A 16,050-nucleotide genomic window follows, 5' to 3' on the forward strand; every position below is an offset into this window, starting at 1 on the left:
GCTACCCGCATCTCCACCAACCTGCCCTTCGTTCACTTGCTTCTGACAACGCATACCTTTTATCCACGACAAACAAGTCTTATCACTATACGGAATATCCCCTCCTCATTTTCTCGAAACAGTCGGGTTCGAATCGATAGCATAGATAGAGGTCATCCAACAGACACGATTGAAATAACATACATCCATAGCGACTTCCGCAGCCATGGTCGCTCCACCCGCAACGGGTGGTGTCGCACCTACAGCTGCATCGGTCAACAATGCTACCGCCCCTCGAGTGAACGGTGTTGGCCCTAATATGGTCACTCCATCATTTCCTTACAGTGCGCGTCATGCACCTCCTCTTGATCTACGTACGGTTGAGCGCAAGGGCAACCCCTCAAGTCGTGATCCTCCCTCGAGGAGCCGTCTTTACAATCTACCCGAAGCACCTACCTATCGACCAACCGAAGCCGAGTTTCGCGACCCCATGGAGTATATTCGAAGCATATACGACCAGGCTAGCAAGTATGGAATTTGCAAAATTATCCCGCCCGAGAATTGGAACCCAGATTTCGCTATTGACACCGAGGTAAGTCTGGCTAGCCTGCCAGACCATGTATAGTCCGGATACTAACGAGTCTTCAGCGATTCCATTTTCGAACACGGCGGCAGGAAATCAATTTAGTCGAGGGGGGTAAGTTAACTACGCTGATCAAACCACAATGCCCGTGGCTAATACAGATATTTTAGGAAATCGGACTAATCTCAACTATCTGGATCAGCTCGCCAAATTTCACAAACAACAGGGTGCTCATCTTAATCGGTTCCCAAGTGTCGACAAACGACCGCTTGATCTGTACAAGCTCAAGAAGGCCGTCGAAGTCCGTGGTGGGTTCGAAAGGGTTTGCAAGGATAAGAAATGGGCCGAGATTGGGAGAGATCTGGGCTACAGTGGGAAGATTATGTCTTCGCTGTCCACGTCTTTGAAGAACTCATACCAGCGGTGGTTGCATCCCTATGAAGAATATCTCAGACGGGTCAAACTCGGCGGTCCCCAACTACCCGAGAGCGATCTCGGTGGTCCTTACTCACCACATGTACAACCTCACCAATCTCCCATGAGCCATCCAGGAGCTCCGCATTCCGCGCCTCCAGTCATGGCCACTGGCTCCCCTGCCATGCAGCCCGCAGCGCCTCAAAGTCCTTCACTTCAACATTCTCTCCCACCGTCCCAGCAACCGCTACAACCTCAACAGCCTCCTCCAATTGCCCATCAATTACCGGCGCCCAGCCCGCAACCTCGGCCTATATCTTCTTCTGGGTTTACCGCTGTCAACAGTGGCTTTGCGGCAGTCAACAACCCAGGGGGGTTTACAGCAGTTAATCACCTCCCTCCTCCAATCGTCAAGACCGAAGCAAATGGTGTTCAACCTATGACGCAAAATTCAGCAAGTCCTTTCGTCTCCATCAATGGTCCAGTCATAACGACCGTTCATCCCAATAACGCAATGACGAATGGTTCCAACCCCTTGAAAAGGACCATGAGCCATGATAGTCTCAATGGTGAGTCTAGCTCTGAGGGTTTGGACACCGAGCTGGACGGTGTGAATGGAAGAAGGAGCAAACGCCCGAAGAAAGGTGAGCAAGGTCTGCCCTAAAAGACCGAATTTTTGATATTGACCAAGTGACACAGACGCCCCCCCTGTGATTCCAGGAAATCATATTCCAGCGATGCGCTCATCAACACCACAAGTACGGGCGAAATCTCAAGTCAGGAGACACGGTGAGAGATGTGAGAAGTGCGGCAAATCTGATAACAGAGAGACCATTCTACTCTGTGATAGCTGCGACCTAGGTTATCACATGCATTGTGTCGAACCACGCCTGACCCAGTTACCCGAGTTTGACTGGCATTGTTCCAAGTGCTTGGTTGGCACTAACGATTACGGCTTCGAGGAAGGTAGTGTCTACTCGTTGAAGCAATTCCAGGACAAGGCGAACGCTTTCAGAGACAACTACTTCAGCACTCGGCAGCCCTTTGATCCAGTGACGAACACTCAACGGAGGCTGACCGAAGACGATGTTGAGCGAGAATTTTGGCGTCTCGTTGAAGATATTACGGAATCTGTTGAGGTGGAATACGGCGCCGACATTCATTCCACAACGCATGGAAGTGGGTTTCCAAGTGTCGAGAAGGCGCCATTGAACCCTTACTCAAAAGATCCGTGGAATCTCAATGTCATGCCTTTTCTGGAAGAGTCTCTCTTCAGACATATCAAGGGTGACATATCTGGAATGACTGTCCCCTGGCTCTACGTGGGAATGTGTTTCTCTACATTCTGCTGGCATAACGAAGACCACTATGCGTATTCAGCCAACTACCAGCACTTTGGTGCTACGAAAACTTGGTACGGCATACCTGGTAAGGACGCGCATGCCTTCGAATCAGCTATGCGAAAGGCGGTTCCCGAGCTATTCGAGACACAACCTGATCTACTCTTCCAACTCGTCACGATCCTCCCTCCCAATCAACTGAGGAAGGCAGGGGTCGAAGTCTATGCTCTTGACCAGAGAGCCGGCCAATTTGTCATCACTTTCCCTCAAGCGTATCATGCGGGATTCAACCATGGCTTCAATTTCAATGAAGCGGTCAACTTCGCTCCCGCCGATTGGGAACCTTTTGGAGAAGCTGGCATACAGAGACTACAGGAATTCCGCCGTCAGCCATGCTTTTCGCATGACGAACTCTTGTTCACAGCAGCTGCATCAGATACAACCATCAAGACTGCTAGGTGGCTGGGACCAGCCCTGGAGCGCACAAGAGATCGAGAATTGGTCGAGCGAGAGAAGTTCATTGCGCTGCACAAATCATTGCGCCCTCACGATGACTGCACGTTTGACACTCTTGCTTCGGAACCTCCCTATGCTTGTGGTTTGACGATAAAAGTCGAGAACGTTGAATTGGAAGAGGAGGAATATCAGTGCTGCCATTGCAAAGCCCTCTCATATCTTTCTCAATTCCGTTGCCATCACAGTCGTAAAATCACCTGTCTCTTACATCCTGACGTGGCTGATTGCTGTGCCGAAACTCCACAAGAAAGACTATTGGGACCTAACCACAGTCTGTTGCTGCGTTACACAAATCACGATTTGAATAGTGTAGTACAGAAGGTTGTGGACAAGGCGAATGTACCCGAAGCATGGGAAGCAAAACTTGAAGCGCTTCTCACAGACGATGCGGCGCCACCACTGAAGTCAATGCATACATTGTTGACTGAGGGAGAGAAGATCCCATTTCATCTCAATGGACTGGACGACTTGGCAGATTTTGTGAAAAGATGTGATCAATGGGTCGAGGAAGCAAACCTTTATCTAACTCGCAAACAACAAAATCGACGCAAGACAGACAAGACGCTTCGAAGATCGTCCATTCGAAACGGCAAAGCTGATGAAAAAGACGAACCCCAATTGACACTAGAACGCATGAAGGAATTGATCGAGGATGGGGAGCAACTCAGCTTCAGTGCGCCGCAGCTCGAAAGTCTTCAGGAGAAGGTCCAGGTCATAGACGATTGGCGAGCCAATGTCAAGCGAATACTTTCAGGAATGATGCAAGCCAATACCGAAGAGCTGGACACACTCCTGGAGGAAGGTCGAGGATTCATGGCAGGCGTACCTGAGCTCGCAAGCCTCGAAAAGGTTCACGCTCGCACCCAATGGCTTGAGGAAGCTCGGCTTGTGAAAACAGATGTGAATCTTCGAACTTTGAACGAGTGTCGAGATCTTCTGAAGCGGATAGGAGATCTCGAAATCTTACCCCAGGTACCTGAGGTGGTGTATCTGACAGAAGTGGTCCGTCAGGGAGATTTCTGGGAGATCAAAGCCGAAGAAGTCATGGCTGCTGAAGATGTTCACTATCCTCAACTAGAGTCGCTACACTCACAGGTCCAAAATCAGCAATTTCCAGTCAACAAGGATACATTGGCACGGATGGATGCGATCTTGGCGAGAAACCGAGAAGCGAAACGACAGATCATCACCCTAGTCGAGCGAAGTCATGATCCGGATCTACGAAAGCGGCCTGAATATGTCTATGTTCGAGACGTGGTCAAGGGTTTCGAGGATCTCAATGGTAAGCCACATGGCGCCGCTGATCTAGAGAAGGAGCTCCGAAGACATGAAGATTGGATGCGTAGGGGCAAAAAGTTGTTTGGCAAGGCGAACGCTCCACTTCACATTCTTGAGCAGCATATGAAGTTTGTGGAGGAGAAGAACAATTTTTGCTTTGATCTGAACGACACGTTTCGACCACCGGTGGAACCAGCGTCGAGAGAAGCAACGCCCAATGAGGGCCAGGAGAGGAATGCAATTGGCGACGATGAAAAGCCGGTGTTCTGTATCTGTCGACAACCTGAAGCAGGTCTCATGATTGAATGTGAGATCTGTCATGACTGGTAAGGAAAGAGAAGTCTAGATGACAAGAGTTCCGCTAATATTGTGATCCAGGTACCATGCAAAGTGCTTGAAACTGGCGAGGGGCAAGGTAAAGGAAACAGAGATGTTCACATGCCCCATTTGTGACTGGCGTGTGAAGATTCCTCGTGATGCTGCCCGGCCCAAACTGGAAGACCTCTTGGACTGGCAAGCAGAAATCGCTGATTTGCCCTTTCAACCTGAGGAGGAAGAGCTTCTCAAACGGATTGTGGACAAGGCTTCGAACTTCAGAGACTTTCTACAACAATATACAAGCGGGAATCAGCTCTGTAGGACCATCGAGGAGATGCCGGAGATGCTCTTCTATCTGCGAAAGATTGAAGGTGCAGAGGTACTTCTGGCCTATGAGACAAATATCTTCCGACAAGCGCTTCATACGTGGCAGCCAATTGCACCTGAACCACCGCCAATTTTGGATCAGAGCTTGTCAACCCGGAAGCCACGCCCAACTAAGCAGCAAAAATTGATGAAAGAGCTCGGAGTAGAGAAACCCGAAGACCTCCCTCCTCATCTCAGGACGAAAACTTATGTGCGCAGGAAGACTCAAGAATCATTCGTCACAGGCCCGTTACTTCCCAAACCTTCCACTCAATCACCATCGGCTCCAGGATCTGCGGCAAGCCCAAGTCAAAGTCATACAGCTGGTAACGCTGAAACACCAGGGGCGATGCAGCGACAAGGTTCGACGGGCAATCCAGCCTCTGCTGGAGGATTTGAGGGTGGGTATCTCTCTGGGTCAACACCTTACAGCGGCGCCTTTGGAGCCCACCGTCCAGGATCATTCCCTCCTCGGTCCCCTTCGCCTATGTTCAGCCCGACCAGAGATCAACCACCGGAGGGAATGAGGGATCCGATGATGCCGGCATTCAGAGGAGAGACGAGCGCAGAACCGCGAAACCTTGATGCGTCCTTTCCCATGTTTCGGCCTGACGAGGGGTTAGGCTTAGATGGCGATGACGATCTTCGCAACGGTTTGACCAATGTCAGCGCCAGCGAGACAAATACACCGCACGACAGATCACCTGCCGGAGGGGGCGAGTACGACAACATGTTCATGGACATGACAAATCATGATGTGGATGGCACCCATGAGACCGTGCCCAGCCTCGAGCAGGAAACGAGTCACGCGAGCGAAGCTCTCGACATGATTCGAACAGCCAGTCATGAGCCTGGTAATGAGCCCGCTGATGAGGGTGACGGAGATATTGTTTCGAAGAATTTTGATGACTTCATCAATGGAGACGAACCGAATTAGTATTTGGTCTTGAGAGAAGGGGCGTTTATCCAAAAGGAACATTGATACCCTTGAGTGATATATGTATGGGCAGGTGGACAAAGTTTTCATGGTTATGGCAAAGCATTGTGTGATTAGGAGGGCCAGCATTTGCTGATATGATACACTCGACGACTTTCTCTCCTTCGGATCTTAACAGGCTGTATCATCACGATTATCATGGGATTTTTGCTGATTGTAGCAATCCGAAAAACCTACAAGGTAGTCAAATAGTTTTCAAGACCTCGACGCTAACCAATGGTTGAGATTCTGCGTATTATCTACCTAGACCTTCATAATCACAAAGTCTAAAGTCTTGTAGGGCATGAACATTGCAAGAGTCACTATGTTGATTGATTGTTTCCAACAGCTCACAGAAGGTCCAGCGTCAAGAAACCCATCTTTGGGCGTTTCTTGCATGTTTTGACTTCTGGATAAGGAAAAGTTTACCTGGAATGGTGCTTTAGTGCCCCAGACAAGGCTAAGCGGCGTCAGGGCAGGGTTCGAGTGGAGGAGGGCATGCCTGGCACTGGAGAGTCGAGGCCGAGGAAGCCCCGATCCGCCTGGAGGATTTAAGGACGAGATACTCGATAGAGGGGCTGTTGATATGATGAGAAGCAGCGTCCTCCAGGTACGGAGTACGGATACTGATCATGGGGTATTCTTTTAGCCGATGGAGAGACACGCTCATTTTTGCCCTAATAGGCTCGGTTGTTCCAGGGCTTAGGGCGCATGCTTAGAGGGGATTGGAATAGGTGGGCACCTTAAGACTCTATGGGGCTGATTGAATGGCTCGATGCCCCTCGGCCCCCCTTCGTCTCCAGTTGCCCCCCCCTGTGCGATTGGCGTCATCGAGGTCTCGGTAGTTGGATGGCATTAAAATCGCATCTCCAAAAAGAGTCTCCCACATCTGCGCGGGGCATTTTTTTCGTGTGAGACAGCCACGATCTCGTAGCTTTGAAACTTGAGCTTGAAGAGTGAAGTTGTGGTTCTTTGTTGTTATTGACAAAATTGCGTGTGACTTCACAGGCAGTGTCCATATCTAGTCTTCTACTCGACGGCATTGACTTTTCCAAATAAACCAGGGAAGAACTGTCTGCGCGTGTGCCTGCTGAATTGCACTCTACAGACACTCGACACATACTCCCTCTGGTCGTGTTCAGTCTAACCGACCCATCGCGTGCCTGTTCAATGCGACAATTTGATTTTCCCAACAAAATACCACAAATCCCCGTTGACAGTCTACGAAAAGACCTGACATTATAACAGAACATAAAATACAGCCATGGACGACGACCGGCTTCCCACTCTTCTCGCCGCCCTTCCCCCATCCTCCAATTACTTCTCCCTCGAGTTCTTCCCGCCAAAAACGTCGTCCGGGTTTTCGAACCTCCAAGCACGGCTTGTGCGCATGACAGCCGCTCTCCGCCCGCTATTCGTGACGGTGACATGGGGCGCGGGCGGGTCGACGGCGAGCAAATCGCTCGAGCTCGCCGAGGTGTGCCAGCGCCAGCTGGGCGTGCCGACGGTGCTGCATCTGACGTGCACGAACATGAACCGCGCGGCCATCGACGACGCCCTGGAGAGTGCCAAAGAAGTCGGGATCCGCAATATTCTGGCCCTGAGAGGTGACCCGCCCCGCGAGGAGTACAGGGATACCGATGAGAATGGCAGTGGCGGGACCGGTACCGACAGTAACGAGGATTTCACATGGGCCGTCGATCTGGTGCGCTACATACGGCGGAAGTACGGTGATTACTTCTCGATAGGCGTCGCGGGATATCCCGAGGGCCATGCTGATGAGAGTAATCCTGAGGCTGGCAAGCAGAATGTGGAGCATGATTTACCGTATCTGGAGGAGAAAGTCGCGGCAGGTGCGGACTTTATCATGACACAACTTACTTATGATATCGAGGCTTATCGGGCATATGAGAAGAGGCTTCGGGAATACGTTACGAAAGATGGGAATAAATTGTTTGAGAGAATCCCTATTATACCTGGTTTGATGCCGATTCAGAGTTATCAGATCATCAAGCGAATCACGAAACTCAGCCATGCTAAAATCCCGGATGACATCTCGAAACGGATTGAGGCTGTAAAATCCGACGATGAAGCGGTGAAGAAGGTTGGTGTGGATGTGCTGAGCGAATTGGTCGAGAATATCAAGGGCTCGCCGCAGCCTAGAGGCGTTCCACGTGGGTTCCATTTCTACACGCTGAATCTCGAGAAGTCCGTGGCATTTATTTTGGAGAGGACGGGTCTGATACCGACGATATCTGAACCAAGCCCTGGCGAATCTTCCGACTCCGATGCCGTTGTGGATGACGATAAGTTGAGTGCGTATGAGAGCTCGCGCCTGGTCGGTCAGCCTACTCAACGTTTCTCCAAGCGGAGAGCAAGCTCGATAAATGCACAACCACATAACAGAGTCATCACCGATAACTATACGCCTGTGCCTCAACAACGCGGCACACTTGCTCCGACCTCTCAAGACTCCAGATTAACTTCACAGCATGAGGCATCGGGTCGTGGGGCAGGGATTCCCGCTTCGGGGCCTACCCGACAGCACAATCTCCTGATATCAGAGGGGCAGGGATCGCTTGGACGCGAGGCTACCTGGGATGACTTTCCGAATGGAAGATGGGGTCCTTCTCATTCACCCGCTTTTGGCGAGATAGATGGCTACGGGCCATCGCTGAAAGTCGGGCCAGTTACTGCACGGAAACTCTGGGGTCGACCGAAATCGTCCAAAGACGTGACGGACCTCTTTCGTCGAGTCGTCCTCGGTGAGCTCGAAGCAGTTCCCTGGAGTGACGACGTCGACCCAGATTCTGCCGGCACGGGCGGAGGAGCGCTCCGAGCAGAGACAAAAGTCATCCAGAGCAACCTCCTAGATCTGATCGAGAAGAAGGGATACTGGACCCTCGCCAGCCAACCGGCCGTGGACGGAGCAAGAAGCGATGATGAGACGTTCGGCTGGGGCCCACCCGGCGAAGGCTTTGTCTTCCAGAAGGCTTTTGTCGAGTTCTTCTGCCCCAAGGCTGAATGGGAGAATCACCTCCGCCCTTCACTGATCAAGCATGGCGAGGAGAAGGTAGGCTGGATGAAGACCGACGCCCAAGGTCTATTCGAATCCAGCGACCTGGTTGCTCAGCAGCACGAGACGACGACGAACGGCACATCGAACTCCACCTCTAAGCGCACTCCGGGTGCCCATGGCGTCAGTGCCGTCACATGGGGTGTGTTCCGCGGTAAAGAAATCATCTCACCCACCATGATTGAGAGCGAGAGTTTCAAGGCTTGGGGTGAGGAGGCTTACAGCATTTGGAGCGAGTGGCGGCGGTGTTTCCCACGTGGTAGTGACGAGGAGAAGTTGCTTGATCAGCTCAGACGTGATTCTGTGCTGGTCAATGTTGTTGGTCAGACTTTCATCGGTGGTCATACTGGACGGGGTGCTGAGTTGTGGAAGATTCTAATGGGTCATGATGTTGGGTCGAGTTGAATGAGATGTTTGGACTTGGAGTATGGCTGGCAAGTGGGCTAAGAAAATGACGGGTATGCTTCTGGGAAGGTGGCGAAGTTTGCCTGTCGATGCCTTGTGGGAAATTAGCGGTAGCTCTACGTGCCGTTGATTGGTCTGGGACCTGGTCTTCGGTAGAGGTTGGTGGAGGTTTGTCGACGCCGATGGACATGGATGAGTGATCGGATCCCATATGCTCAGTGCGGCTACGAACTGCTCGGTGTCCAGTACATTCGATGTTCAGTTTGCTTGTGACAATATGAAGCTACAGGCGAACTGCGTGGACTTTGACTCCAATGTTGTCGAGTACTTCGTGCTGGCGTGTCCTTCAACAAGGCTTTTAAGCGTTGTGTATATCCTACCTAGGATATGATTGATTGACTGAGGCATACACCTAACGAGCTAAAAGATATGAGGTCATAGCTTGTTACGGGCGAGTGAGAAGTCCTGCTTGGGGTTGGGCAGTGGCAACGGCCTCGCTAGCTGTTCTCATCTGTCTAGTCCTGCATAGAGACATGACGTACTCGTACATTTGACTGCCCGTCTACCACCGCAAAAAGTATGAATCAGTAGCGGGCATACTGCACCTCGTTGGGCAGTCGGTGACCACCGAAAATCCACTTCCAACTCGAAACGAAACCAGGGGTGAACGGCCACACGCTCAATACGAGGCTGGTACCTGACGGACGGTGTCTCCACCAACAGCTGTCAGAAAGGACACCACCTGATTGGTGACACTGCTCATGGATTAGCGAAGAAGGCAGAGGAGGGTGTGCGAGCCGCATGCTTCAAGGCTGAAACATAGCCACAAAATAGTATTTTCCCCTCCATTATCTCGCACCTCGTAGGGGGGATACCTTTCTTGCCAGACTTGCACAGCCTACAAGAAACACTTAGACACTTAGGTCAGCTTGTCACACGCACAATCATGAAACGCTATATCATCATATCTAGGAGTATTCGCCTCGCTGGATAGCAGGGAGCATACATCAGATGAGTGTTCAGCAGCGCAGCATATAAAGTCACCATGGAATCCGTGCTTATACTCACATCCATTCATCCTTGACCTTTCACACAGGTTTAAGCCATGCTAGAAAGACTATTGCTTCTTTCCACTTCCCTAATCCATGCCGTTCTCGCCGCCACCACTATCACAACCTATCTCGACTCGAAATGTGCTCAGGGCATCGAAGTCTTCACCCCTCCAGAAAATGGCCGTTGCCAGGAGAATATTCTGGGGAACTATTCAAGCTTGATAATCACAAACCCCACTCCAAGCTGCAATGGTACGTTGACGGACGTGTCTGTCTCTGGTTTGAAACTCGACTAACAGGAGTGTGGCAGTTAACTGGCACGTTAATGACTATCTGGGCTGCGCTGGAAGTTCGGCCGGACAGCTGCAGATCGACCTCTGCTACGACCGAGGAACTCTCGACCAGATCACCCCCAACTTCGGGCAGTTCACCGTTGACTGCGATCCAGTGGTCATGGGTAACGCAGATGCAGACACCCTGCAGTCGTCGGCCTTCTCTTCTGGCACCATGACAACTAACACTGTGACCTCGACCGGAGGAACTCCCACCTCGCCAACCAGCACCTCAAGCTCGGGTACAGCAACAGGCAGTCATAGCCCATCTCCCAGCTCAGATGATAAAGAGGAAGAGGAAGGCCTCTCCACAACAGCCAAAGCAGTCCTCGCATACTTTGGCTCTGTAGGCGGCCTCGTTCTCACCGCGGTGAGTATCTCTGGTGTGATCTGGTTCAGTCGCAAAACGACAAAGCAAGGAGAAAGAGAGCTAGAATTCAAAGAGGAAGACCAAATAAGAAACATCAATTCAGAGTTCAGGGATCAATATCGATTTTGGATCGACTATATCCTTCCCTGGAAGAGCAAATCGCGCAATACTGATGGTGCGGCCACTATGGAGGCTGGCGAGGGAACCGAGCTGCAGTCAACCGTGGCCGTCACAGCATCAGATCCGCAGAGAGCTTCTGGAGCTGGTAGTCATGGTACACCACGCCAATGACAAGAGTTCCTCGCGCCAACCAAGGATCCAAAGCAGAAGAACATGCCTCCCTTCTGCGCTCAATGCCGTTTTGCTTGTGTGTGTACCAGGAGGCTTCGAACTGGCAAACCTTGGTTTCTTGACAACCTCTAGAAGACGATGTTTGTGCTCTTCGTCTTTGTCACATGGTTAAAAAGAAACCCTACATGCCGAGTGTTGAGCGCTGCATTGAGTACTTGTATTTTTATGCTCTTAAGGTTCTCCTTACAATGTTAGAGTTTATTGGTACTTGCGAACAGAGCTTTGAGTTGTAAAGATATTGTGGTATGTGGCTTCGACAATTTTGTCAGGCAGGATAGCTAGCTGCGCCTTGCTCAATAGATGCTGTACTTGGTAGTCTGAAGTTGGTAGGAATTGGTCGCTAGGCTTCAAGTAGCTTCAATACCTGTGCTGGCTACTCGTAGCTAATTAGTCGTCGTACTCCGGACCCTAAACAGCAGAAGATCCGCCCGGAGCTTGGCCGTGGGCCCGAGGGTTTCGGTCCAAGGGGCCCCGGGCCTAGCCCTCGGCCCTCCTGTACCGACTAACCCGCTAGTTAAACTCGTCCTTCAGCAGCTTCGAAAGTGTGATGTCAATCCGTCTGGCCGTGCTCATTAACTAGAAGCTACCAATACCGCGGAGAGTGCTGAGTACTTAAATTGCAAACGACCAGATTTGCAGCCTTGATTGCTTCTTTCAAGGACATGCCAGGATCATTCACCCATATTTGTGAGAGCTGCCTATCATACATACCTAGGTCGGCATTAAGTTGACTCTCGGGTCCTCTCACCTCGACTATCCATGTTCGTTCATGATTGATCAACACAAGCCCCTCAGAAAGCCCTGCTTATCTAGTCCAATGACACGGTATTCATCGTGCATGTTGCATATTCGCACACGCGTTAGCAGGGACACTTCAAGATGCCTCTGAGGATTGTTTCCATGCTTCCCTGTCTCCAACGCATGGAGATGGAGCTCATTCGCCATGGTGAGCTAGTTGATTCAATGCAGATGGACTGCCGATCCCTCCCCCTTTGTGCCTCGCTTGCAGAACAATGGTCCTCTTGTGAGTTCTGCCCCGACGTTACATGGATCTCATCTAGCATGTTATTGAAGCTCTATCTGTTTCTGTATAATATGCTTTGGCCGGGCACAGTCTAGCTCTGGCTTTTCTTGACTTCGTCTTCCTCCACGGCAACAGCTTCCAGCCGCTATACGATCATCATGAATAAATCAATGAACTTTGGCGGGAATCCTACAGACCCAGCGCATGTCCCCACGGTGAGCGAACATCAATATCACGTTGATGACACCCACAACGACGAGAAAAATGCAACCGCGCAAGATATCGAGGATATGAAGCGGATGGGCAAGAAGCAATTGTTCAGGGTAAATCCACCTAAGCATTCCACCTAATTATCAATTGGGGAAGCTGGATAGGTCTGCCAGCATTCCACCAGGGACGATGCTAACGCTTTATGATGCGAACAGCGAAACTTCGGGTTCCTGTCGATTTTTGGGTTCTCCATGATTCTTATGAATACGTGGCAGGCACTGCTAGGGTGAGTATCTAGGTGCTGCTAATTAGCGATGGTCTGGAGAGCGTCAAGCGGTGACGAGAATTGTTCGATGTTTTGATGGTATGGCAAGACTTAACCTGGCTAATCACTTTCACTCCCTTTTTAGGACTATTGCATTCGGTCTTGGGAACGGAGGGACAGCAGGACTGATCTACATGTACGTCATTGTGGTGGTATTTTTCTCGTTGGTCAATATTTCCATGGCTGAAATGGCATCAATGGCGCCGACGGCAGGTAAGATGCTTTATAATGTCCCATTGCTCACTTCTGCATTATTGTCCCTAGTCTCAGCTTGCAACTAACAACAATACCTCTTCTCTCCTACAGGCGGTCAGTATCACTGGATATCAGAATTCGCTCCTCGAAGCCAGCAGAAGTTCCTGTCCTTTGTGGTCGGCTGGCTCTGTACATTAGGATGGCAAAGTGGCACAGCGATCGGATGTTTCCTGGCGGCAACCGAAATTCAAGGTCTCATTGTCTTGAACAACGACAATTACGTCTACGAACGCTGGCATGGGTCGCTTTTAACCATTGCTGTGGTCTGTTTCGTTGCATTCTTCAATACATTCTTGTCCAGGCACCTGCCTCTCGTCGAACGCTTGGTCCTCTGTCTACATGTTGGTGGGTTCATTTGCATCGTGGTTCCGCTCTGGGTTCTGGGTCCTCGCGGTAACTCGCATGAGATTTGGACGGTTTTCGCGGACGGTGGTGGTTGGGGTTCAAGTATGTCGTTTATCTCTTTAACGTGTCATCTCGAACATGGAAAAATGCTTACTATAGTATCAAAGCTGGACTTGCTACTCTAGTCGGCTTGATCACACCAGTGACTGCCTTTCTCGGGGCCGATGCTGCCGTTCATATGGCCGAAGAGCTGAAGAATGCTTCCAAGACACTTCCCAGAGTTATGGTCTGGACATCTGTTGTCAATGGTGCCCTTGGTTTTGTCATGCTCATGTAATTTTCCTTACTCCTGAATTGAGCCTTACACTGACACCCGCACAGCACCTTCTGCTACACTTTGGGTGACTTGGAAAGTGTTCTCTCCACCCCAACAGGCTACCCCTTTATTCAGGTCTTCTACAACGTCACGGGATCAAAAGGGGGCGCCACAGCGATGTCCTGCATCCTCGTGCTGTCCGCGACCGCCAACGGAATGACGAACATGGCTACAGCCTCACGCCAGCTGTTTGCATTTGCTCGTGATAAAGGACTTCCTTTCCATGAATGGTTCGCATACGTGGATCGTCGTTGGGAAATCCCCGTGAATGGTACGTCAAAACATTTTTTTTTTCGAGAAGCCGTCGTTGCTAACTTAGTCACACACCAGCCGTCTTCTTCACAATCTCCACCTCGACACTCTTTTCGCTCATCAACATCGGCTCGACAGTTGCTTTCAACCAAATCCTATCACTAGGACTCGCGGCACTGCTGTCTTCATACCTGATCTCGATATGTTGCGTCGCCCTCCGTCGAGTAAGGGGTCAGCGTCTGCTCGACCGCTCCTTTGACCTTGGTCGACTCGGGCTTCTCATCAACGGCGGCGCTATCGCCTTCCTACTCTTGGCCCTCGTCATGAGTTTCTTCCCTGGGGCACCTCATCCCACGATCACGACAATGAATTGGTCATGTTTGGCGTACGGTGGAGTGCTCATTATTGGTGGGATCTACTACGCCTTTTGGGCCCGACATCATTATATTGGACCTGTGGAGTATGTGAGGAAAAGCGCGTAGACCAAGGCTAGGAGGAGAACGCGGTTTCCAACTCATGAAAGTCAGCACGTCGTGTAGTTCGAGACTGCGCTATAAATGAACGCCACCCAGACAGTGCTGAGGAGCAAGGTAGTGGCCTCTGTGGGTCCTAAAGACGGATACAGCTAGATATGTCCACCCGCACAATCAACGTTGATTTCGTCAATCAGTCGATTTGAAGACTAGCACTTACCAAACAGTAGCATCAGGTCAGCTGTCTAGTTAGTTACAAGCTCGTCTCTAGGTATAACTTAGCTTGGAAGACGCCCAGTGGCATGATCTGTCTCTCTGAGTGATAATCAGGTTCGTCCACCCGTCAATGCCGCCACTAACTAGCATTCAAGTTATTCGGTTAATGCCAGTTAAGTTAACTAGAATTTAGCTAGCAGACCACCTACGTTCAACCCCGGAGTAGTGGTGGGTTCTAAGGTTTTCTCATGACTCGGAGGCTCCGCGCCGGCCGTTGTTTCTCATTCAAGTCCTCACCAAGGCACGCATACTCGCAAGTATTGAGTAGCCTAGTCTACAAGGTACTGGAGAGTCTCGACGCTCTGAACGTTAAAGCAGAGTGACTACTAATTACCTGGGTGCAACATGTCCCACATGGCATCTCTCGCGGTGGGTTACCACCAGAAATTCCACAGTGTACTTTGTAAGTCCCTTCCACAGCGCTTCTGTCCATGACAGGCACATGGAGATCGCGGAAGGAAACCACTAGTTCGCCCCGGCCCGTCCACTATCTCGCCTTTAGCAGCTATGAATGCGTATTCCTCAAACGCCTTTCTAGCTAACAATCCAATTCCCGGGCTGAAAATTGAATCAGGCTCACCGATGGCCTCTTCGAGCCCATCACGACTGGAGGGTCCCCATGGAACATCAAGGCCTAACGACATATTGTCTCTACGACAGAAACGCGTCGGTGCTCTCAACATGGACCAGCTGCTCGAAGGGCTCAAAGCGGTAACAATAGTCCCGGTCACCAAGATAGTAGGATGGAGCGTCGAGGCCGTTTACGCCTTGCTGGACGATGTCCGGCTTGAGCTGCTGAAGAAGAGTGTTCACTTACTACATGACTTGTGAGTATTCTTCCTAATGACTTGCCTTCCCATTGGCAAGTGGGGAGGCCTTCTTCCGTCTCGTACATCTAACCCAACCTTGCAGTACTTCATTACGGACAGCCATGTAGTTTATGGTGAGAAGTCCAAGGTATGAATACACTGAGTGGAAGTATGTCGCTATATTTCCACAGCCGACATCGAGTTTGATGTGAAATGATGTTATGAGAGCGTTTATGGATTTGCTAAGTAGGAAATCTAGGATGCAGTGGACATAGTCTTGACTACAGTAGCAGCAGCAGCTAGCTAGTTGGCTCACGATTGGAGTTTGGTTGGAAGAAGTTCAACTCTT

General features: G+C 50.7%; 5 protein-coding genes across 5 annotated transcripts; all 5 read left to right on the forward strand.

Annotated features, from left to right (window-relative positions):
• Positions 1–205: 205 nt before the first annotated feature.
• Positions 206–5,731, forward strand: LTR84_004114 (uncharacterized protein; the record flags this gene model as incomplete). The annotated part of the gene is made up of 5 exons (XM_064847693.1): positions 206–571; positions 628–676; positions 733–1,620; positions 1,676–4,436; positions 4,489–5,731. The coding sequence occupies 5 exons, from the start codon at positions 206–208 to the stop codon at positions 5,729–5,731; spliced, it is 5,307 nt and encodes a 1,768-aa protein (XP_064704805.1).
• Positions 5,732–7,034: 1,303 nt separating this feature from the next.
• Positions 7,035–9,251, forward strand: LTR84_004115 (uncharacterized protein; the record flags this gene model as incomplete). Its single annotated transcript, XM_064847694.1, has 1 exon — positions 7,035–9,251. The coding sequence occupies one exon, from the start codon at positions 7,035–7,037 to the stop codon at positions 9,249–9,251; it is 2,217 nt and encodes a 738-aa protein (XP_064704806.1).
• Positions 9,252–10,356: 1,105 nt separating this feature from the next.
• Positions 10,357–11,296, forward strand: LTR84_004116 (uncharacterized protein; the record flags this gene model as incomplete). Its single annotated transcript, XM_064847695.1, has 2 exons — positions 10,357–10,555; positions 10,614–11,296. 2 exons carry the CDS (start codon positions 10,357–10,359, stop codon positions 11,294–11,296), a joined length of 882 nt encoding a protein of 293 aa, XP_064704807.1.
• A 1,254-nt stretch (positions 11,297–12,550) lies between these two features.
• On the forward strand, positions 12,551–14,625 carry LTR84_004117 (uncharacterized protein; the record flags this gene model as incomplete). Its single annotated transcript, XM_064847696.1, has 7 exons — positions 12,551–12,703; positions 12,806–12,876; positions 13,001–13,128; positions 13,222–13,617; positions 13,683–13,848; positions 13,897–14,162; positions 14,222–14,625. 7 exons carry the CDS (start codon positions 12,551–12,553, stop codon positions 14,623–14,625), a joined length of 1,584 nt encoding a protein of 527 aa, XP_064704808.1.
• A 948-nt stretch (positions 14,626–15,573) lies between these two features.
• LTR84_004118 (uncharacterized protein) lies at positions 15,574–15,829 on the forward strand (the record flags this gene model as incomplete). Its single annotated transcript, XM_064847697.1, has 2 exons — positions 15,574–15,719; positions 15,805–15,829. The coding sequence occupies 2 exons, from the start codon at positions 15,574–15,576 to the stop codon at positions 15,827–15,829; spliced, it is 171 nt and encodes a 56-aa protein (XP_064704809.1).
• Positions 15,830–16,050: the final 221 nt, after the last annotated feature.

The sequence above is a fragment of the Exophiala bonariae genome, assembly GCF_035927105.1.
Source record: "Exophiala bonariae strain CCFEE 5792 chromosome Unknown scaffold_18, whole genome shotgun sequence".
Lineage (NCBI taxonomy): Eukaryota > Fungi > Ascomycota > Eurotiomycetes > Chaetothyriales > Herpotrichiellaceae > Exophiala > Exophiala bonariae.